The sequence below is a fragment of the Schistocerca piceifrons genome, chromosome 1 (genome assembly GCF_021461385.2).
Source record: "Schistocerca piceifrons isolate TAMUIC-IGC-003096 chromosome 1, iqSchPice1.1, whole genome shotgun sequence".
Classification (NCBI taxonomy): domain Eukaryota; kingdom Metazoa; phylum Arthropoda; class Insecta; order Orthoptera; family Acrididae; genus Schistocerca; species Schistocerca piceifrons.
Window position 1 is genome coordinate 15,044,923 of NC_060138.1, and position 24,190 is coordinate 15,069,112.

Below are 24,190 nucleotides of genomic sequence, written 5' to 3' on the forward strand. Positions count from 1 at the left end.
ACTAGATTTTCGCACAAATTCTGCTCCAAAAATAAATCTCTCTTCCGTAATTTTCTCTGAATATCCCGTTTCTTTCGCTCAGTGGAAATTTTATTGGTTGGTGTTCGATGCCATGTAACAAATAAAAAGCACAAGATTAGCTACAATTGTTTATGAATATTTCCACAATGCGTATCTTATATAAATTTTTATTCCTTTGAGGTTTTTTATTATTTTTTATTTTTTTTTATATTCGCGTCCCTGTTAGGGCGCCAATTATAACTATATGTTTACGTAATGTGTATACATAAACATAGTTATAAATGCCCCCGTTCGTAGTCGCTAATTATAACAATATGTTTACTTTTGTGCTGTAACATATAGCTATAATCAGCGGTGGAATATATTTGCGGCTGTTTCTTGTTGGATTGTCTGATCAGTCGGAAGTTGCATTGCAGAGGAGAATAAATGCCTATTCAAAATATAATTATTTTTGGATAGCTCAACATGAATTTCCCAAGGGACCGTGGTTTATCATGCATTTACCAGTGGAATATGGCGCGGAGAAAATATTTCGCCGCATGCAACTTCCGTCCGATTTCGACGAAAGAATTCGTGTCTGTGAACTCTCTATTTGGCAGAAACACAAAGAAAATTAAATAGTTTCATGAAGGAGTGAGTCATACATTCTATACTAAATAAATAGTCCATACACCAGTTCCATTTAACTCTGAATTTATGGCAGTTAATAGATGAACTTACACTACAATGAAGGATTTAACATGGATGGCGTTTTGACTGGCACTTCTCTCCTCGTAATGAAAATAATTCCTTTGACGTTTTCACATACACGTCGCACAATAAATCTACTGCTATGCAGTATTACCCTTTTACTTTACACTAAAATAATATTATTTTTAACAATAATAATACAGCGGCAAGACATGCGCGTCCGACACAAGAGACAAGAGAAGAAAAAAAAAATCAGTAACTGAGTAACTGTTAATCGAGAATATCTAGTACATCAAAAAAATGTGTAAAAGTGTTCTTCTTCTGTCCGTTTTTCGCGCCGCGGTCACTGCATCCCTGACGGCGCTTCTACAAGAAACAAGTTACGTCACAGGTCGTTCACCTTTTACATTCTCGCAACATTATTTGCTAACTGTAGCTGTTGCCGAGCGACTGATCGATTAGTAATGATTTAAAATGATAAGGCAATCACATAATGTTACAAGTCTTGAATAAAACCGACTTGCTCTCTGCAAAAAAGTTTTGCATTTCTTATTGAATGGCCCTCATATTACTCGTTGACTGACCAGCAGGGTTTATTTCATATCTACTTTAGACCTAGATTTTGACAGTTCTCTATCTTACTGTTGGTTGTCAACTGAGAATCTAAATAATCGAGAGAATAAATCGTGTTAACCAGAATCAAGTTTGTGTCTGTACATTTATGGCTGACATGATGGAAGCATGCCATAAGTTTTTTTCAAATACACAAAATGTAATAATGTTCATGACTTACTGTGCTACTGCTATCTTGACACTAGCCTTTCTTCATATGTAGTACCAATAGTTCTTCCCCAGTGGAAGGAAGAGAGACTGACAGAAGAAGAAAACATGTAAAGATGAACAGATAAGTAGAAGGAAACTTGCAGCATGGCAGGACTGAAAAGATTGGTGCCCTGAGATTGCTACACTCGTATCATGCAGAGTTTTTTTGTGACCTCATGAAGACACGATCATTAACGTTCACACACAGTGTCACCTGCCACTACTACATTTATTTCATTCACTGTCATGACTATAATAGCAAATATAATTTTGAACACCAGGATTGCCACAAGTTCTGGGAACCAGGGAAATATCAGCGAATTTCAAACACGTCAGGGAAATTTGGGGAAAAAAAAACTGAAAAAATCTTGTTTTTGTTGTCTCAGTAGATGAAATTGTTTGTTAACTGAGATGTCTTGCATCGTTGCTGGCTGGGCATAGCTAAGTACGTGTGCTGTTTCCTACACCCTCATTCTTACTACTTCTCCCCTTCCTACCACTCCGAGGCAGGGAGGTGCGAGGAGTCGTTAGTTTCAATCTGATTCTCAGAGATTGTTGACGCAGCATCTAGGGACAGTGGTTACGTGTGCTTGAGTTGTGTCTCAGTGATTTTGTGTGTGTGTGTGTGGGGGGGGGGGGGGGGGGGGTCACATGCTCTCTCATTTTGTGCAAAAGCTGTGGTCACAAAATTTATTTGTGAGTGTAATTGTTTTTTCTACATGACTGTCTCTGCTCAGTGATCATCTTTATGGTGAGTTGCTACCTATCCTCATTAGTATTGCTTCTCAGAGTATTTACGCGTTACCTGTTGCATGGATTGATCACTGTGGTCTAATTTTATCTACATGGTGTCTGTGATATGTGAATAGCTGTCCACCTGACTGGACTTTCATGATGTGCCAAAACTGCAGGCGATTTCTGCAGCTATCTCTAATGGATCAGGCTTACTGATCTGATGCCCAGGCCCTAATGTGCAGGCCCTGCTCGTGGGATGTTGTTGGTTGGGTTGGGTTGGTTTTTATATATATATATGGGGGGGGGGGGGGGGGACCAAACAGCGAGGTCATCAGTTCGATCAGTCCCATCAGTTTAGGGAAGGATGGGGACGGAAGTCAGCCGTACTCTTTCAAAGGAACCATCCTGACATTTGCCTGGAGCAATTTAGGGAAATCACAGAAAACCTAAATCAGGATGGCTGGACGTGGGTTTGAACTGTCGTCCTCCTGAATGCGAGTCCAGTGTGCTATTGGATCTAATGTCACTGATCTGCCCACAGGCCGGGTCTGTAAGTGTGTGGCATAATGCGGCAGATTTTCATGGTTTATCTGAGGAACTAGGAAGCTGTGCTCCTCGGCAGGCCAGAGGCCACAGGTGATAGTTTTAGGAATTGCGACTGTCTCACCGCAAGTGTATTGTACAGTGTGGTGTTTTGTAAATATTTTGTTTATTCTAGTACGTTTTGGCACTTTAAAAATAATTTATACATTAGAAAGTATGGACGATAACAAGAAGAAAATTATGGACATAATCGGCAATTTGTACGCTATGTTCTCACATATTTCTCAAAAGAAAATTCACACAATACCCGTAGAATAATATATACAACACAGTGGGTAATAACCGACAATAATGAACATAGTAGAACTACAATTTTATCGGTGATCACATGTAGTGCTGGTTTACACAACTCTTCCCTGCCTTATACCCTTCTTTCAAGAGTCCTACTTTTTTCTGAGTTTGTTTATGAAATTAGTGAAGGTATTTGAAATCTGTCTTGCAACTCCAAGGCAGTGCTTATTTTTGTCACCAAATTTGTTTCGTTTTATTGAAATAAAATAACAACATTAGTCTCAATGAAACACGTATACCATTTGGCTTGCTTTCTCCATCTAAAAACAGTTCTTTACAAAATATGTTGATGTTAGTACTTAAGATTTTTTCTGACAAGGGGGAGAAATACAGGAGTCGTAACATTTTTTTGTCAACTTATGTCTTTACTTACCCTCAATATCTCAAAATTTATCAGGGCAAAATGGTAAAACTTGTCTGGAAATCAGGGAATTTCAGTTGGGGAAACTTGTGCCAACCCTGAGCAGTTTCTTGTGCAGTACCTTCACAACAAACTATAGAGAAATAAACTTTAGTTCATTTTGACTGCATTCGTTTTAAATTTCTGCATTATATAATGGGTTTAGCAACATGATCTTTACACACACCTCTCAGCTGTGAAGTCACCAACTTTCACACCTTTTTGTTAAAACAAGAATTTCCCCAAACAATTAAGCAATTTCAACAAAGGTCAGTGTTCATCTCTCCAAGAAAACCTTTATATTGTTCCCTGTGCTGGCTTCAGTGGGTTAAACTGTCATTTTCAGAAATGAAATAGACACAAAGCATTGGTAAGTCAATGACAAAACAAGAATTGGACACTAATGTTGTACAAAGAATTGGCAAAAACTCCATATATAAAGAGAGTATGTCAAAAACAAACATACAAAGATTGAACTGCAGAAGTAAAACAGGTTTATTAAAACAAATGTAAAATAGTTATGCTCGAGAACCACAGCACGTATCTTTGCTACAGAATCAATACTGGACATAGAGTGATATCGCTAAGAATAGTACATAGTATGTGTGCCAAAAATCAGCGAAAATGCTGGTTACATGAAGGACATTGAACACACCTATATACGAACTGGGAACACTGGTGAAAATGGTTCAAATGGCTCTGAGCACTAAGGGACTGAGGTCATCAGTCCCCTATACTTAGAACTACTTAAACCTAACCAACCTAAGGACATCACACACATCCATGCCTGAGGCAGGATTCGAACCTGCGACAGCGCTAGTGAGAATATAAAAAGTCTACAACAGCTAAAGTGTAAATATGCAGTAAATCTTATAAAACTATATTAAATGATCAACTAAAGCATATACACAGACAATAAACCATTGAGGAAGTGTTAAGCAGACAGGCATATACAAAATAACTTCATTACCTTGTAAAGAGAGTTAAACAAAGGGAGATAAACTGTTCAGATTTAATCATCAGTTTAAGGTGTTGCCATGGGCCACTAAGACAGTGGTTGTATGTGGAACTGCTCAGTATCGTGGAGACAAGGCTGACAATTGGACACGTGTTAGCAGGATACACAAGTAAGTTAGCTGGAGTCGGGCTTTGATAGCAGGGAGTGGACACAGTCAACCCAGAGGAATTTCTTGGCCCCCAGCGCGTATAAATAGTAGTTTGCAGCTATACCAAGAAGACATTGACAGAAAGTAAAAATTTTTATGTAAAAGCCATTACTGTGTATTGGATAGAAACAATATAATAAAATTAATTAAAAACCTGTGAGCAAGCCAGTTTCCGATGTGTAATGAGACACAACACAAGTTGGACACATAAGGTAGGTCACAGTAAATTGTTGAACAGAGGAACTATACACTCAAAAGAAAAATTCTGTTTTTCAGTGCAAGTTGACCATTTAGCAAATCCTTAGAGTTAAGGTGGGAATGTTCATAAATTTCAACTATTTCTAAAAGATTCGTTTTGCACCCTTTGTCAACTGAATATAAAATTTCTACACCGAGTAAAGATATCAAGGGGTACTTTTCATTTTAATATGTTATATGAAAGTTGACTTCTAGGGGTTCTCACAATCTTTGATGAGTAAGGGTTTTAAAGCCCTCTCTATGGTCGGGCACACATTATGTTGAATTTAATGTATCCCAGATGTGAGATATTGGTTGGTTGTGAGCCTCTCATTGTGTATAAAAAGCAGCGTAGTGACATTATTAGCGGTAAACACTACATTGCACGCGCAGTTCACTTACTTGTGTATCCTGCTAATGTGCATCCAGCAGCCAGCCTTGTGTCCAGGATACTGAACAGTCACCGTATCACAGCTTTTCCAGTGGTGCGTGGTGCCACCATAATGAAATTTGAGCAGTTTACTTTCCTTTAATTAGCTCCCATTACATAACAATGGTGTTACTTTTTTGCTGAGCACTTGCTCCATGGTTTGTTGTCCATGTAAATGCTCTTGTTAATCATTGTATAAGATTAAATGCATACTTCAACTCTTGCAGGCTTCATTATGTTTTATATGTGCACTAGCGCTCCCACCTTGTGTACTGGCGTGTTCAATGCCCTTCATGTCACAAGCAAGTTGGTTAACTTTCATCACACACATACTGTGCACAATTTGTGATATGACAGTTTATATCATATGTTCATAGTGATGCTGCTTTATTTTATTGATTCTTTAGCAAAAGTGTTGTGACTCTCAGCTTAACTATTTTACATTTAACAAACTTGTTGTACATCTGCTGTTCAATATTTGTACATTTGTTTTTAACATAAATGCTTTATATACATAGTTTTTTGCCAATCCTTTGTAGGATACTACTGTCAGATTCTTAGTCTGACGTTGGTCTACCAATGATTTGATCCTATTTCACTTCTGAAGATGACAGTTTAAACTACTGAAACCAGTAAAGTGAACCAAATAAAGGTTTTCGTGTGCAGCAAAAGACTGACTTTTTATGTTTATTTGAAATATACTACAGCTGCTGAACTACAGCTGTGAACAACAGCTATGAACAACATCTGTTAAGATATTCATTGCTGTGTTGTTACAGTATGTAATGCACATACCATAATTGTCATAACTTTTACCACACGTTTTTAATGTATAACTTCGCTAATTCCTCATACTTGCTTTGAAATGTCTTCCTTCTCAGAATTTGAAAATATTTTAACAAAAATAATCAAATTTTGAAAATACAAACGTGTGTGCTAAGTCTCCTCTAACCGGGAATTCTGGGCAACTATCCGTAACTCTCCGCATCTCCTAAACCTTGCCAGTGCTTTTCCTTCATCTGTCTTCTATCCCCTTCAGCCATTCTGCCAGAAGAAGGAGCCATTGGCTCCGAAAGCTTGAATATTTCCTGGACTTTTATGTATGTTTCCTCCTGTCACTGCTTAGTGAGTAGATTTTTTATCAATATTAGTATGACGTAATATTTCGTTAGTTTGGACAGCAGGTAAGTCAGTAGCTGATGAAATTGTGTCAAAAACACGCATTGCTTGTTTCTGACACTATATTACAGTTAAAGTATTATCATTTTAATCAGTAAGAACAACCCCACCTTCTTCAGTTGAAGTTTCTTGTTCAGCACTAAATTACTTTCACTGCAGTTTTGTAAAGAAGAATGAGAAAATTACCCACTGTTAGTGGGTTAAGGAAAGCTTTTCTTGCTATTGCCAGTCTGCATTTTATATCCTGTTCACCTCTGCCATCATCAGTTATGTTGCAAGCCAAGTAGTGAAGCTTGCCTACTACTTTCTGCGTCTCATTTTTCAATCCAGTTCCCACAACATAACTTTGTATAAAACAGTGATAGTCAAGTACGGTACCCTTGTTTTACATTGGTGGTGCTCATTTTATAAGCTATTTTCAAGAATCTGTCAGTTCTGCGCGCGCGTGCACATGCGTTCGCACGCGTCCGTGAGAGTGTGTGCGTGCGCTCACCCGCCTTTTATCCCAGGCATAGCCTTAGCTCCAATTTAAACCACTTGCGCTTTTGCTTGTTAATGTTATTAATAATAAGTTAACATCACATTGGCTACTATTAGTGAACAATACTAAATCGACTTAGTTTTTCTTGAACTAGACTTGACTAGAGTCCTGTAAGCACATGGTCCATATCAGTCCTGTAAGCACAGGCCTACAGTGTGTGAGAGTGAGTGCGAATATGCTTCGTCTTGGTTGAAGGAAGTCACCGATGAAGACCGATGCTATCTCACATAATAACACAAGTGAGTAAGTTCTTATTTGCTGTGATCCGGATGTGATGTGCTTGTACACAACCACACGGGTATCACACTCTCACATGTATTGGCTGTGGATTTGTATTGTTTGCATGTGCAATGTACTTCCCTTACCACCAGAATTGGAAAACATTTGTTTGTTTAATAAATACAGATAAAAATTATTATTTGTTAATGTGAATGAGAAATAAAAATATTTATTTGAAACATATTCATTTACAAAAATAAAAACATTTGCTTGTAATCTGTAAATAAAAATTGTGGTCAACCCAGTTACAATATCTGTCCCATACATTCACCAACACGTTCTTACCACAGTCAAGTCACAGACTTCACATACCGAATATATGGAAGAGCCAGGTGTGAAAACAGTTGTGTTATATAACAGCTGTGTTGCAGTTAGTGTACAGCATTCTGTGTGCACATGAGCAGTAACCAATTGTCCAATTGCACGAATGGCAACTGTCAAATTGCGGCAAGCTATAAACTAGACCATCCAGTTGCTGTATATGCTACGCACTGCAACACTTACAACTTCAACTGCTGCTTCACTACACGGGCCATTTGTATACTCCCTTCCAGTATATGGTTCTGTTAACTAGGCACGAGGGAATTGTCTTCAGCCTATCTTGTGCCCTTGCAGTCCCATTGGTCTAAACCTTCGCTAACTGGTTTCCTGCTGCCTCATCTTACCTTCTGTCTTTAGCCACACCACTCCTTACCTGTCCAGATTGTGTACTGCCTTCTTCAACCACTCTGTCCCCATCCCCTCGCCATACACACACACACTCTCTCTCTCTCTCTCTCTCTCTCTCTCTCTCTCTCTCTCTCTCTCTGTGTGTGTGTGTGTGTGTGTGTGTGTGTGTGTGTGTGTGTGTGTGTGTGTGTGTGTGTTTTTTTTTTTTTTTTTTTTTTTTTTTTTTTTTTTTTTTTTTTTTTTTTTTTTTAAATGCTGTGCACTAGTCCTCTTGGGCTAAGGGGTTGCCTTTTCCTCATTTTACACGAATGTATGGTGGGCATTCAGTAAGTAATGAAACACTTTTTCCTCAGACGATTTCGATTAAGAAAATCAGAATTTGTTGTGGGACATTGTGGAATATACCTACTTCTACCCTTTCAATTTCACAAAGTTCTGATGAATCGCGGCACTACACCTAGCCTTCAAAATAGTGCCTGTAATGGAGGTGCATTGTGAGCAGAGAGTCGTCATTGAGTTTCTTTTGGCAGCAAGCCAGAATCACGGATGTTCATAGGCACTTGCAGGACTTCTGTGGAGACCTGGCAGTGAGCAAAAACACAACTAGTCCTTGGTTGTGGCGTCTGTCGTTACAAAAAGGTCCCAGAGAGAGCGAGAGAGAGGGAGAGAGATTAGATTATATTATCTAAAAATAATTGTGTTAGAATGATCTAATTACTCAAATAGTTATCAAGGTAGAAATATTTTCAAATAATGCCCATCTCTGCTTAGCACTGTACCTTGCGTTTGCTTTCTCTTTCAGTCAGTGCAGTTGATTATTGTCGACTATAACAAGTCCTATTAGTTCATTTTCTTGATATACTCGTGAGAGCCTACTGAATAGCTGGATTGAAGATTTTTTTATATTATATTACATTATAAAAAGAAGTTGAAAATTTAGAGACTGGAACTGTCTGAAAGGAACGGCCTATGGTATGTGCTGAAATGAAACCAATTGAGCATCATTGGGACCACCTGAGACTTGCTGGAACAATGTTTGCACACTGTATGACCTAAGGAGGGGCTTCTGCCGTCAGACACACGGACAGGCTCGAGCAGCAGTGTCTTGACTGTTCAGTGGCAGCAAGCGTGTTACGATGTGAGGGGTGCAGTTACACACTATTATACGTTACTGAGCAACAGATTTCGATTTCACAGATGTGCAGAGATGCGTACTTCACAATGGATTGCCTTTAATTTCATTGTTATTTTGTTTTTGTTTCACAGTGTGTTTTTTTAAGTAAGGTCCGTTTGAACATAAGTACACAATGAAAGGTTATTTCAAAAAGTAAATTTATTTTCAGAAAGTACATACTTCACTCTATTTTTCGACATAGTTGCGAAGTTTGTTGAAACACGTACCACACCTCTCAACCAATTTTAAAATACCCTCTTCATTAAAACTTGCTGCCTGCTCCAATAACCAAGAGTTCACTGCCGTTTCCACGTCATCATCATCATTGTAACAGTTGCCACTGAGGTGTTGTTTGACAGATGGTAATCACTTGGCACAAGATCAGGACTGCAGGGTGGGTCATCTAAAACTTCCCAGCCAAAACTGTCCAATAAATCGCAGGTCTGACCTGCAGTGTGAGGTCTGACATTGTCATGGAAGAAGGACGGTTCCCTTTGTCAGCACGCCGCGTCTTTTGTTTTGAATCGCTCTGCATAGCTTTCTCAGGGTTTGGCAGTATGCTTCTGCATTCATAGTGGCTCCTCATTGCATGAAGTCGACCAACGAAACACCATGCCTGCCCTAAAACACGGACGCCATGATGTTGTGCTGGGACAGAGTCTGTTTGGCCTTTACAGGTGCGTGTGTGTATCTTCATTCCATGCTCTGTTGCTTTGATTTGGGCGTGATATGCAAAACACATGTTTCATCTCCAGTTACGATCTGACTCAAGAAGCCATCACCTTCTTCGTGATAATGAGTCAAGAACTTCATCGCACACTCAAATTTTTGCTTTTTGTTATCCTGTGTTAGGATTTCAGGACCCAACTGGAGCACAGTTTCCTAAACTTTAGGTGTTCAGAAACAATGTTGTAAAGCATTGATCTCGACACATCAGGAAATTCATTTGAGAGACCTGTTATTGTGAAGCGCCTGTTCTCACGAATCCTCACTTTAGCGGAAGCCGCCAAATCATCTGTAATCAAAGAAGGGTGACCGGAGCGGTCCTCATCATGGACGTTGTCATGGCCATCTTTGAATTCTCGTACCGACTTCTGCACTTTGCTTTCACTCATAACAGTATCACTGTACACTTTGCAAATCTGTCGATGAATTTCTGCAGCAGACAGGTTCCTTGCTGACAAAAACTGCATCACTGAGCGAATCTCACATGCGGCGGGAGAGTTGATAGTCTTAAACATTTTGAAAGCACAGAACAGAACTGTACAGGTTAGCTACAGAGCTGAAACTGAGCACAGTTGTTCCCGAGGCATGCTGTTACACGACGCACATGCTCGTTGTGGTATGCATGCAAACTACTAGTGTCAACAACAAAATGGATCTTACTTAAAAAACACACCTCGTAATTACATTTTTATTTATTTATTTATTTGTGATACATACACACATCTGTTGTGAGAGAAACAGTAGTACAGTATAGAACTGTGCGAGTATTTAAAAGTAATGAAATGCTTGACATTTTGCTTTACAGCTGCTTCCTGCCTATCCATTTGTGTCTAAAACTCTGCGGGAATCTCTGAAACCACATAAGGAGAGGTCCCACCACTGCTGTGCTGTTACACTGCAAAATGAGGGGACAGGCTATGAAGACCTGAACCAGCTCATCAAGGAGCCCTGTGACCTGGAGTTCATTATAGGTATAAGTACACTGAGAATGAGTGAATAGTTGTTGAGCTATTTCTGATAGTGGTGCCGCAGGTTTTCTCTCTCTCATAAAAACTGCTAATTGCCAGTAATTTGGATGCTACATAATTTTTATTTATAAATTAAGCTTTAATCTACAATAGTCAAGAGTTGGTACTTGATTACTTACTTAGTTGTGCAGCTTCTGTTAACCAAATGTACTAGACTTGATATTACCAACAACAGAACGGATAAAAAATAAATAAATAAAAAAAAAACTTCAAGCTTTGGGAAGGAAGGGAGATTATAACAGATGGAATTATCCCATAGTCAAATCATTCATTCAAATTCACTATTTGCTATTGTGGACGATATTTGTCAGACAGAGAAAATGTGCAACAACAAAAATAATCAATTTTTGGCAATATAATATAGTTGGCTAACAAAAGGGCTGTTTTTATTTCAGAGCTACTTAAAGTTGAAGGCCCAGAAGAGTACAAGAAAGAATCTTGGCAAATGAATGCAGATGAGAAACTTTCTGCTGTTCCGAAGTTACGTGAGAGAGGAAATCAGTTATACAAGGAGAAGAATTTTGATGAAGCAGCAGGCCTTTATGCTGAGGCCCTTGGCCTGCTGGAGCAGTTAATGCTAAAGTAAATATATCTTTCATAAGTATGTCTTGCTATTTTCTACACTATTATTATTGTTTACGTCTTTTATATGTATTCTATTCCTCATGCATAATTTATAAGAAAAGTGAGATACTTATGATTTATCCTGTCGCTTATTGATTTGTGTGTACAGAGGTGACAAAAGTCATAGGATAAAAATATGCTTGTACTGTATTCGGATAGCAGTAGTATCACATATGAAGGTATAAAAAGGGCAGTGCGTTGGCAGAACTGTCATCTATACTCAGGAGACTCACGTGAAAAGGTTTCCGATGTGATTATGACTGCACGACGGGAATTAACAGACCTTGAACACAGAATGGTAGGTAGAGCTAGACTCGTGGGGCATTCTGTTTCAGAAATCATTAGGGAATTCAGTATTCTGAGATCCACAGTGTCAAGAATGCGTCAAGAACACCAGATTTCAGGCAGTACCTCTCACCACAGACAACACGGTGGCAGAAGGCCTTCACTTAATGGCTGAGAGCACCGGCGTTTGCTTAGAGTTGTCAGTGCTAAGAGACGAGCAACAATGCATGTAAGAACCACTTAAATCAATGTGGGGCATCAATCAACTAACATATCCATTAGGACAATGCGGTGAAATTTGGTTTGAATGGGCTATGGCAGCAAATGACTGATGCAAGTGCCTTTGCTAACAGCAAGACATCACTTCTCATGGGTTCATGACCATATTGGTTGGGTGCCTGTCTGAAAGGACTCATGATTACACAAACTCCAAAAAAAAAGGGACTTGAACTGTTGAATGATGTGGTTGGTATCTGCGATGGAATTTGTTTTGTTATAGCCATCGTGCTTCTCAATGGTTTCCATCAGCTTCGCCATATGCAAACACCATTGTAGCCTGTTCCCAACATGAATACTGAACCGTTCTGCTGATTACAATACGCTACATCAATTGTGCAGCCCGCAACATTTGAGGAACACTCGGCAGGCGATCAGAGGAGCTTTCATTCATCAGCACCATCTGTCCCATGAACCATGGACCTTGCCGTTGGTGGGGAGGCATGCGCGCCTCAGCGATACAAATAGCCGTACCGTAGGTGCAAACACAACGGAGGGGTATCTGTTGAGAGGCCAACAAACGTGTGGTTCCTGAAGAGGGGCAGCAGCCTTTTCAGTAGTTGCAAGGGCAACAGTCTGGATGATTGACTGATCTGGCCTTGTAACAATAACCAAAACGGCCTTGCTGTGCTGGTACTGCGAACGGCTGAAAGCAAGGGGAAACTACAGCCGTAATTTTTCCCGAGGGCATGCAGCTTTACTGTATGTTTACATGATGATGGCGTCCTCTTGGGTAAAATATTCCGGAGGTAAAATAGTCCCCCATTCGGATCTCCGGGCGGGGACTACTCAGGAGGATGTCGTTATCAGGAGAAAGAAAACTGGCGTTCTACGGATCGGAGCGTGGAATGTCAGATCCCTTAATCGGGCAGGTAGGTTAGAAAATTTAAAAAGGGAAATGGATAGGTTGAAGTTAGATATAGTGGGAATTAGTGAAGTTCAGTGGCAGGAGGATCAAGACTTCTGGTCAGGTGACTACAGGGTTATAAACACAAAATCAAATAGGGGTAATGCAGGAGTAGGTTTAATAATGAATAGGAAAATAGGAATGCGTGTAAGCTACTACAAACAGCATAGTGAACGCATTATTGTGGCCAAGATAGATACGAAGCCCACACCTACTACAGTAGTACAAGTTTATATGCCAACTAGCTCTGCAGATGACGAAGAAATTGAAGAAATGTATGATGAAATAAAAGAAATTATTCAGATAGTGAAGGGAGACGAAAATTTAATAGTCATGGGTGACTGGAATAGGGAGAGAAGGAAACATAGTTGGTGAATATGGATTGGCGCTAAGAAATGAAAGAGGAAGCCGCCTGGTAGAATTTTGCACAGAGCACAACATAATCATAGCTAATACTTGGTTTAAGAATCATGAAAGAAGGTTGTATACATGGAAGAACCCTGGAGATACTAAAAGGTATCAGATAGATTATATAATTGTAAGACAGAGATTTAGGAACCAGGTTTTAAATTGTAAGACATTTCCAGGGGCAGATGTGGACTCTGACCACAAGCTATTGGTTATGACCTGTAGATTAAAACTGAAGAAACTGCAAAAAGTGGGAATTTAAGGAGATGGGACCTGGATAAACTAAAAGAACCAGAGGTTGTACAGAGTTTCAGGGAGAGCATAAGGGAGCAATTGACAGGAATGGGGGAAAGACATACGGTAGAAGAAGAATGGGTAGCTTTGAGGGATGGTGTAGGAAGGCAGCAGAGGATCAAGTAGGTAAAAAGACGAGGGCTAGTAGAAATCCTTGGGTAACAGAAGAAATATTGAATTTAATTGATGAAAGGAGAAAATATAAAAATGCAGTAAGTGAAGCAGGCAAAAAGGAATACAAACGTCTCAAAAATGAGATCGACAGGAAGTGCAAAATGGCTAAGCAGGGATGGCTAGAGGACAAATGTAAGGATGTAGAGGCTTATCTCACTAGGGGTAAGATAGATACTGCCTACAGGAAAATTAAAGAGACCTTTGGAGATAAGAGAACGACTTGTATGAATATCAAGAGCTCAGATGGAAACCCAGTTCTAAGCAAAGAAGGGAAAGCAGAAAGGTGGAAGGAGTATATAGAGGGTCTATACAAGGGTGATGTGCTTGAGGACAATATTATGGAAATGGAAGAGGCTGTAGATGAAGATGAAATGCGAGATACGATACTGCGTGAAGAGTTTGACAGAGCACTGAAAGACCTGAGTCGAAACAAGACCCCCGGAGTAGACAACATTCCATTGGAACTACTGACGGCCTTGGGAGAGCCAGTCCTGACAAAACTCTACCATCTGGTGAGCAAGTTGTATGAAACAGGCGAAATACCCTCAGACTTCAAGAAGAATATAATAATTCCAATCCCAAAGAAAGCAGGTGTTGACAGATGTGAAAATTACCGAACTATCAGTTTAATAAGTCACAGCTGTGAAATACTAACACGAATTCTTTACAGATGAATGGAAATACTAGTAGAAGCCAACCTCGGGGAAGATCAGTTTGGATTCCGTAGAAACACTGGAACACGTGAGGCAATACTGACCTTACGACTTATCTTAGAAGAAAGATTAAGGAAAGGTAAACCTACGTTTCTAGCATTTGTAGACTTAGAGAAAGCTTTTGACAATGTTGACTGGAATACTCTCTTTCAAATTCTAAAGGTGGCAGGGGTAAAATACAGGGAGCGAAAGGCTATTTACAATTTGTACAGAAACCAGATGGCAGTTATAAGAGTCGAGGGACATGAAAGGGAAGCAGTGGTTGGGAAGGGAGTAAGACAGGGTTGTAGCCTCTCCCCAATGTTGTTCAATCTGTATATTGAGCAAGCAGTAAAGGAAACAAAAGAAAATTTCGGAGTAGGTATTAAAATCCATGGAGAAGAAATAAAAACTTTGAGGTTCGCCGATGACATTGTAATTCTGTCAGAGACAGCAAAGGACTTGGAAGAGCAGTTGAATGGAATGGACAGTGTCTTGAAAGGAGGATATAAGATGAACATCAACAAAAGCAAAACGAGGATAATGGAATGTAGTCGAATTAAGTCGGGTGATGCTGAGGGAATTGGATTAGGAAATGAGGCACTTAAAGTAGTAAAGGAGTTTTGCTATTTGGGGAGCAAAATAACACATGATGGTCTAAGTAGAGAGGACATAAAATGTAGACTGGCAATGGCAAGGAGGTCGATTCTGAAGAAGAGAAATTTGTTAACATCCAGTATAGATTTAAGTGTCAGGAAGTCATTTCTGAAAGTATTTGTATGGAGTGTAGCCATGTATGGAAGTGAAACATGGACGATAAATAGTTTGGACAAGAGGAGAATAGAAGCTTTCGAAATGTGGTGCTACGGAAGAATGCTGAAGATTAGATGGGTAGATCACATAACTAATGAGGAGGTATTGAATGCAACTGGGGAGAAGAGGAGTTTGTGGTACAACTTGACAAGAAGAAGGGACCGGTTGCTAGGACATGTTCTGAGGCATCAAGGGATGACAAATTTAGCATTGGAGGGCAGTGTGGAAGGTAAAAATCATAGAGGGAGACCAATAGATGATTACACTAAGCAGATTCAGAAAGATGTTGGTTGCAGTAATTACTGGGAGATGACGAAGCTCGCACAGGATAGAGTAGCATGGAGAGCTCCATCAAACCAGTCTCAGGACTGAAGACCACAACAACAACAATGACAACATGGTTCGGGTGCTATAGCAGCTGATAAGTTTGACCAGGCCCCGATTTGTTGGGTTGAGTCACCACTTTGTCGTGACCGCATCAAGCAGCCACAATACTGAGTGTATACACAGCTGCATGGGCAGGAATGTAGACAGGTAAACAGGCCTGTGAACTTAGTGGTCTTTCCCTAGATGTTTTGCTTGCCATAAAAGACAGCACTGCCCATCACATAATGAATCATGTTATACTTCTGGAAAAAAAAAAGGCCATGTTCAAGCAGTTTGTTTGCAGTGGCACAAAAATGCCAATTTTGCTCTCTTCCAGAGAAAACAGGCTCGTGCACATGCAGTGAACATTGTGTTTTCCAAACCTACAACAGGTTTTTACACAAGTAAAATTAAGATTGTGCCTCCTTCTCACCCTAAGGCTGTGCAACAACATCCTAACAAACTATTGGACTCATTGCGAATTGCTGGCCATCGTGTGAACTTTCAGTTAAGACACAGGCACCTCAGAAACTTTGCTTAATTGCGCCACGTACAAACAGTTAACCTCACCACGCATTTCTACATCTAGCAAGCACCTCACTGCTTACAATGGACTGGAAATTCCAGTGCTTGGACAGTGTAGTTTGCCTGCCACTTACAAATCTCACACTAGGATGGTGAATTTTACTGTGTTGAAAACAAGAGACACTGAGAACATATTCGGTTTATATGCCTTTGATTTGTTTGGCTCTAGCATCCAAGACAATGTACTTTCCATATTGGCTTGTGATCCAAAAGACAGTGTTTCTAGCTTTATTAAAGAATTTCCTGGTCTATTTTCAGAGGGAATGGGAAAAGCTAATAACTTTTGTAGCACATGTTACGTTGAAAGACAATGCACAGCCTAAGTTTTTCCGTACCCATCCTGTTCCAATTGCTTTAAGAGACAAAGTAGCCAGTAAATTGAAAGAATTGCAAGATTCCCATTCAAGCTAGTCAAGCTTTGTTGCTTAAGCCTTCTGGTCGCATTTGCATTTGCATTTGTGTTGACTTCAAGTCTACAGTCAACCCACACACAGTAGTTGACACTTATTCATTGCCTCACCTTGAGGAACTCATGGACAGGTTTGGTGCAGGATGTTACTTTTCTAAGATAGATTTGCATGATGCCCATTTGCAAATTCCATTGGATGAAGAATCACAGGAAGTGTTTGTTGTAAATACACACTTAGGACTGTTAAAATATTTGTGTTTGCCCTTTGGCAGTGCTTCCGCATCCACCAGATTTCAATGTTACTTGGAACAGCTGACTACAGAAGTGCCATTTTGTTCAAACTACCTTGACAATATTGTCATCTCACGTTGTACACCTGAGGAGCGCATTGCCAATTTGCGTGCTCTTTTTTGAGTGTTCTCAGAAGCAGAACTCAAGTGTCATCTCAAAAAGTGGGTTTTTCTTCAAACTGAACTACAGTATGTGTGATAAACAGTCAGGGTGTGCACCCCCTTCAATCCCATTTGCTTGCAATCCATGATGTGCCTGTTCCTCGCAATGTGTCTGAAGTGCAGGTGGTACTAGGCAAGATGACGTACTACATTCAGTTCATACAGAATGCCACTCAAACCTTCATTGCATTTCCTGCCTCGCAATTTGTGTGGGCTAAAGACTGTCAGGATGCAATTCAGAAACTCAAAAATGTTTTGTTTAGTGACAGATGTGTAGAACATATTCACCCTGCCAAACCAGTAGTTTTGCAATTCAATGCTTCTTCGTACAGAATCGGCGCTGTACGTTCGCAGAGAATCAGTGCACAAGACAGACCTATTTCTCTTGCCTCAACGTTGTTAATTCAAACTCAGTGGAATTATTGTCAAATTGGAAAAGAGGCTCTCGCTACTGTGTATGGTGTGACAAAATTCCATCACAGCAAGATCTGCTTAGTGCCAGATCACAAGCCTTCGCAGTTCTTGTTTCATCCATCAAAGCCGGTTCTTACATGCACTGCTCAAAAATTACAAAGCTGGGCTTTCTTGCTTTTGCAGTATCAGTGTGAAAATGTGTACAGACCAATGCAAAGCAGACGCACTATCTGCCTTCCAATTGGCCCAGACTCTGATTTTGATGCAGCAGATGCATCTTGCTGCCAAATAAATGAGCAGGGTTCTGAATTACTGGAAGCTTTCCCATTGCACTACAGAAAAATTACACAGGTAACGGAAGCAGACCCACACCTCAAGATTTTGTTGCCTTACATTTGCACTTCTTGGCCTCGTTCATTGAACAGTATCCAGAACTCAGTTGTGCATCAATACTTTGATCATTGGCATAACATTTTGGTACAACAAGGTGTGATTCTAGTTCAGAATGACAGTGAACAGTCACATGTGCTTATTCCCAAAGTATTGGAAAAGGATGTGTTGTGATTGGTCCATCAAGGACACTGGGGAATTGTTTGCACCAAACAGCTCGTGCGACGGCACTGTACTTGGCAGTGCATGGATGCCCACATTGAACAGATGATATAACTGTGTCGCGCATGTATGAAAAACCAATCTGCTTCACCACAGACATTCGCAGTTTGGCCTAAGGCTCAGTTTCCACGGCATCGAGTGCACATAGACTTTGCAGGACCATTCTGGAACACTCATTGGCTCATAGTGGTAGAGCCTTTAGGAAATTTCCATTTGCGGTGCCTATAGCTTCTACCACATCATGTAGCACCATTCAAGTGTTGTCCTCCATATTTTGCATAGAAGGTTGACCAGAAGTATTTGTCAGAAAATGGACAACAGTTCACTTCACATGATTTCGAACAGTTTTGTGGGTGAAATGGCATTCATCATCTAACAAGAGAACCATTTCACCTGCAGTCCAACGGAGAAACAAAACACTTCATAAGCACTTTTAAGGAACAGATGGCCAAGCTTCGCACTACCCACACATGGGAACAGATGGTGTGACTCTCTTTCGCCTCTTATCACTCCCACCCATGTGACAGGCCATCACCGACAGAACTTCTGCATGACCAACACTATTGGCTGCTGCTTGACTTGCTACACCCACTGCAGCACCCGGTGCCACCAAGGGTGTGCAAGTATCACTTTGTGCCGCACGAACTTGTTGTTTTCTGGCTTTATGGCAACTGTGGGTGCTGGGAAAGAGCAGGAGCACATATGCTCTTATATGTGTTTGTTTGCAGTTCCCAGTGGTTTGCAACACTGTCACCAGAACCAAGTTCGCGCATGTCATTTACTCCATGATTCTGCTGCTTTTCTCCCCCCAAGATACATGACCTCACAGGACCGCGTGGCTTTTGCAGTGACCCACTGAGAGCAGATGGACAATGCGCCCACACCCCTGCCATTCCCGCTTACCGACCCCATGGACCTGGATTTGTCATCACCGTCATCACCCCAACACATGCCCTCAGGCCTGGACGAGTGCCCTAGCAGGAGTTTTCTGGGGGATGTTCCTGTTGCCTCGCAAGGCAGATGGTGGGGTACAGTTGGGAGTATACCATCCTCCATAGTGATGGCTCTTGGCTCATCTCTACATCCAGCGTCCTGCCTCCCTCATTCACAATCTCACTACATGACAATGGTGGGGCATTTCCAAGGGGGGGGGGGGGATGTTCCAGCATAAGCTGGTGCAAAGAAGCTGTGAGAAGATTAATAGTAAGCACCAGAGCACAGAGCAAAGAGCAAGCGAGCCTATCAGAAGAGACTCGCACGAAACGTGATGCCAGTGCCCTCTCTACTGCCAGTATTGAGATCGCCACCGTGGACCAGAGGACCCAGTCACTCATCCAGTGAGTCGAGTCATCAGTCGCAGCCCATTGGGAGTCGCAGTCACAGTTAGCTCAGCCTCTAGCTCTGAGTCAGTCAGTACCTAGCAACCAAAGTAGTGTACATAGTGGGACTTGTACTTCTCAAGCCGTGAGGCTAACCTGGACTATTACCGAGAGCTTGTACCGCAACACGTGGACTATCTTAGGTAGTTTCCTTTCTATATTAATAAAGAAGCCTGTTAATGCATGTGTGCATTTGTATTATAGAAAGAGGATACTGCTGCTAATGTACATTTCACATAAGAACCACAAAGATAAGGAAGGAGAAATTTGGGGTTGTATGGAGGCATATGGGCAGTCATTTTTTCCCTTGCTCAGTTTGTGAGTGGAATAGGAAAGAAAGTAGTGGTAGTGTCCTCCTGTTTGTCGTTTCTCCGTATCGAGAAGCAGGTTCGTTGCCATCTTCTGATGGTATCTGGTGACTGCTGCTCTGCTGTTGTCTGCATCTCCCTATGCCACCCCGCTTCTATCCCTGTCTGCTCTGTTGCGACGGTGAATGGTAGCAATGGTGGGGCTAGCAGTGCCCAGCTGGACTCTGATCTCGATCATCCAGACTATTGCTATTGGGTGTGGTCTTTACTGTAAAGGAACCCTTTCGTTTTTGTAGTCTCTGTACTGACTCAGTTGTAGGCCACTGTTGTTGTTAATCAGATTCTCTTGTATTCCAATTTCAATGGCCTCTTTAATCAAGCAATCCCATAATTGGGAATGTTGTGTAAGTATTATGGTATTATGGTGTTGTTGTAAGGCCAGTTTACATGCTGTGGTCATTCCTGATGACTTGGTTGTCCGATGTAATTCAGTGGGTGTCTGTTTTCATGGCGTGTCTGTTCTAGTGCACATACAGTTTCCCCAATGTATGCTTTGCTGCACTGGTAAGTGATTTGGCAGACTGCTGGTTTGCGAAGACCTAAATCATCCTTCATTGAGCGTTGTAGTTTCAAGGTTTAAGGGGGAGGAGCAGGGGGTAGGGGGGCAAAGCAGACATTTAACATTGTGTCACTCCATGCTCTGCCAATTTCTTCAATGATATTGTTGACAGACAGGATGTACGCTAGTGATTTGTGCTCCTCTGTTTGTTGCTACTATTATTTAGATACAGCCTACCTAAACACTTACCTTACCTGCTTGCTGCTGCATCCATTTCTTCATAATGCTATCTCCAGGTGCTTCAGGTCAGTTGGTAGGCTGTCTTGATCGCAGTTGTTGTAATTATTTTACAATTCATTTTGATCATCTGATGACTTTAAATTTTGGTAAATGACAGCATCATCTGCAAACAATCTAAGAGGGCTGCTCAGATTGTCCTCTAAATAGTTTATGTTGATCAGGAACAACAGAGGCTCTGTAACACTTCCTTGGGAAATGCTAGATGTTACTCCTGTTTTACTTGATGACTTTCTGTCAATTACTACCCTTGAACTATGGACCTTGCCGTTGGTGGGGAGGCTTGCATGCCTCAGCGATACAGATAGCCGTACTGTAGGTGCAACCACAACGGAGGGGTATCTGTTGAGAGGCCAGACAAACGTGTGGTTCCTGAAGAGGGGCAGCAGCCTTTTCAGTAGTTGCAAGGGCAACAGTCTGGATGATTGACTGATCTGGCCTTGTAACAATAACCAAAACGGCCTTGCTGTGCTGGTACTGCGAACGGCTGAAAGCAAGGGGAAACTACAGCCGTAATTTTTCCCGAGGGCATGCAGCTTTACTGTATGATTACATGATGATGGCGTCCTCTTGGGTAAAATAGTCCCCCATTCGGATCTCCGGGCGGGGACTACTCAAGAGGACGTTGTTATCAGGAGAAAGAAAACTGGCGTTCTACGGATCGGAGCGTGGAATGTCAGATCCCTTAATCGGGCAGGTAGGTTAGAAAATTTAAAAAGGGAAATGGATAGGTTAAAGTTAGATATAGTGGGAATTAGTGAAGTTCGGTGGCAGGAGGAACAAGACTTCTGGTCAGGTGACTACAGGGTTATAAACACAAAATCAAATAGGGGTAATGCAGGAGTAGGTTTAATAATGAATAAAAAAATAGGAGTGCGGGTAAGCTACTACAAACAGCATAGTGAGCGCATTATTGTGGCCAAGATAGATACGAAGCCCACACCTACTACAGTAGTACAAGTTTATATGCCAACTAGCTCTGCAGATGACGAAGAAATTGAAGAAATGTATGACGAAATAAAAGAAATTATTCAGATTGTGAAGGGAGACGAAAATTTAATAGTCATGGGTGACTGAAATTCGAGTGTAGGAAAAGGGAGAGAAGGAAACACAGTAGGTGAATATGGATTGGGGCTAAGAAATGAAAGAGGAAGCCGCCTGGTAGAATTTTGCACAGAGCACGACATAGTCATAACTAACACTTGGTTTAAGAATCATGAAAGAAGGTTGTATACATGGAAGAACCCTGGAGATACTAAAAGGTATCAGATAGATTATATATAATGGTAAGACAGAGATTTAGGAACCAGGTTTTAAATTGTAAGACATTTCCAGGGGCAGATGTGGACTCTGACCACAATCTATTGGTTATGACCTGTAGATTAAAACTGAAGAAACTGCAAAAAGTGGGAATTTAAGGAGATGGGACCTGGATAAACTAAAAGAACCAGAGGTTGTACAGAGTTTCAGGGAGAGCATAAGGGAGTAATTGACAGGAATGGGGGAAAGAAATACGGTAGAAGAAGAATGGGTAGCTTTGAGGGATGGTGTAGGAAGGCAGCAGAGGATCAAGTAGGTAAAAAGACGAGGGCTAGTAGAAATCCTTGGGTAACAGAAGAAATATTGAATTTAATTGATGAAAGGAGAAAATATAAAAATGCAGTAAGTGAAGCAGGCAAAAAGGAATACAAACGTCTCAAAAATGAGATCGACAGGAAGTGCAAAATGGCTAAGCAGGGATGGCTAGAGGACAAATGTAAGGATGTAGAGGGTTATCTCACTAGGGGTAAGATAGATACTGCCCACAGGAAAATTAAAGAGACCTTTGGAGAAAAGAGAACCACTTGTATGAATATCAAGAGCTCAGATGGAAACCCAGTTCTAAGCAAAGAAGGGAAAGCAGAAAGGTGGAGGGAGTATATAGAGGGCCTATACTAGGGCAATGTACTTGAGGACAATATTATGGAAATGGAATAGGTTGTAGATGAAGATGAAATGGGAGATAAGATACTGCGTGAAGAGTTTGACAGAGCACTGAAAGACCTGAGTCGAAACAAGGTACCGGGAGTAGACAACATTCCATTGGAACTACTGACGGCCTTGGGAGAGCCAGACCTGACAAAGCTCTACCATCTGGTGAGCAAGATGTATGAGACAGGTGAAATACCCTCAGACTTCAAGAAGAATATAATAATTCCAACCCCAAAGAAAGCAGGTGCTGACAGATGTGAAAATTACCGAACAATCAGTTTAATAAGTCACGAATGCAAAATACTAACGCGTATTCTCTACAGTCGAATGGAAAAACTGGTAGAAGCTGATCTCGGGGAAGATCAGTTTGGATTCTGTAGAAATATTGGAACACATGAGGCAATACTGACCCTACGACTTATCTTAGAAGCTAGATTAAGGAAAGGCAAACCTACGTTTCTAGCATTTGTAGACTTAGAGAAAGCTTTTGACAATGTTGAGTGAAATACTCTCTTTCAAATTCTGAAGGTGGCAGGGATAAAATACAGGGAGCGAAAGGCTATTTACAATTTGTACAGAAACCAGGTGGCAGTTATAAGAGTCAAGGGGCACGAAAGGGAAGCAGTGGTTGCGAAGGGAGTGAGACAGGGTTGTGGTCTCTCCCCGATGTTATTCAATCTGTATATTGAGGAAGCAGTGAAGGAAACAAAAGAAAATTTCGGAGTAGGTATTAAAATCCATGGAGAAGAAATAAAAACTTTGAGGTTCGCCGATGACATTGTAATTCTGTCAGAGATAGCAAAGGACTTGGAAGAGCAGTTGAACGGAATGGATAGCACCTTGAAAGGAGGATATAAGATGAACATCAACACAATCAAAACGAGGATAATGGAATGTGGTTGAATTAAGTCGGGTGATGCTGAGGGAATTAGATTAGGAAATGAGACACTTAAAGTAGTAAAGGAGTTTTGCCATTTGGGGAGCAAAATAACTGATGATGGTCGAAGTAGAGAGGATATAAAATGTAGACTGGCAATGGCAAGGAAAGTGTTTCTGAAGAAGAGAAATTTGAACATCGAGTATTGATTTAAGTGTCAGGAAGTCGTTTCTGAAAGTATTTGTATGGAGCGTAGCCATGTATTGAAGTGAAACATGGACGATAACTAGTTGGGACAAGAAGAGAATAGAAGCTTTCGAAATGTGGTGCTACAGAGGAATGCTGAAGATTAGATGGGTAGATCATATAACTAATGGGAAGGTATTGAATGGGATTGGGGAGAAGCGGAGTTTGTGGCACAACTTAACTAGAAGGAGGAATACGTTGCTAGGACATGTTCTGAGGCATCAAGGGATCACCAATTTAGTATTGGAGGG

At 40.9% G+C, this 24,190-nt stretch overlaps 1 protein-coding gene across 5 annotated transcripts in view; it reads left to right on the forward strand.

The window, feature by feature from the left end:
• Positions 1-24,190, forward strand: part of LOC124712172 (AH receptor-interacting protein) — a 179,463-nt gene that overhangs the window by 103,144 nt on the left and 52,129 nt on the right. For all 5 annotated transcript variants that reach the window (XM_047242478.1, XM_047242493.1, XM_047242470.1 and 2 more), the window contains 2 exons: positions 10,769-10,934; positions 11,387-11,573. In XM_047242478.1, coding sequence (XP_047098434.1) covers positions 10,769-10,934; positions 11,387-11,573 — 353 coding nt within the window. The remainder of the gene's footprint in view (positions 1-10,768; positions 10,935-11,386; positions 11,574-24,190) is intronic.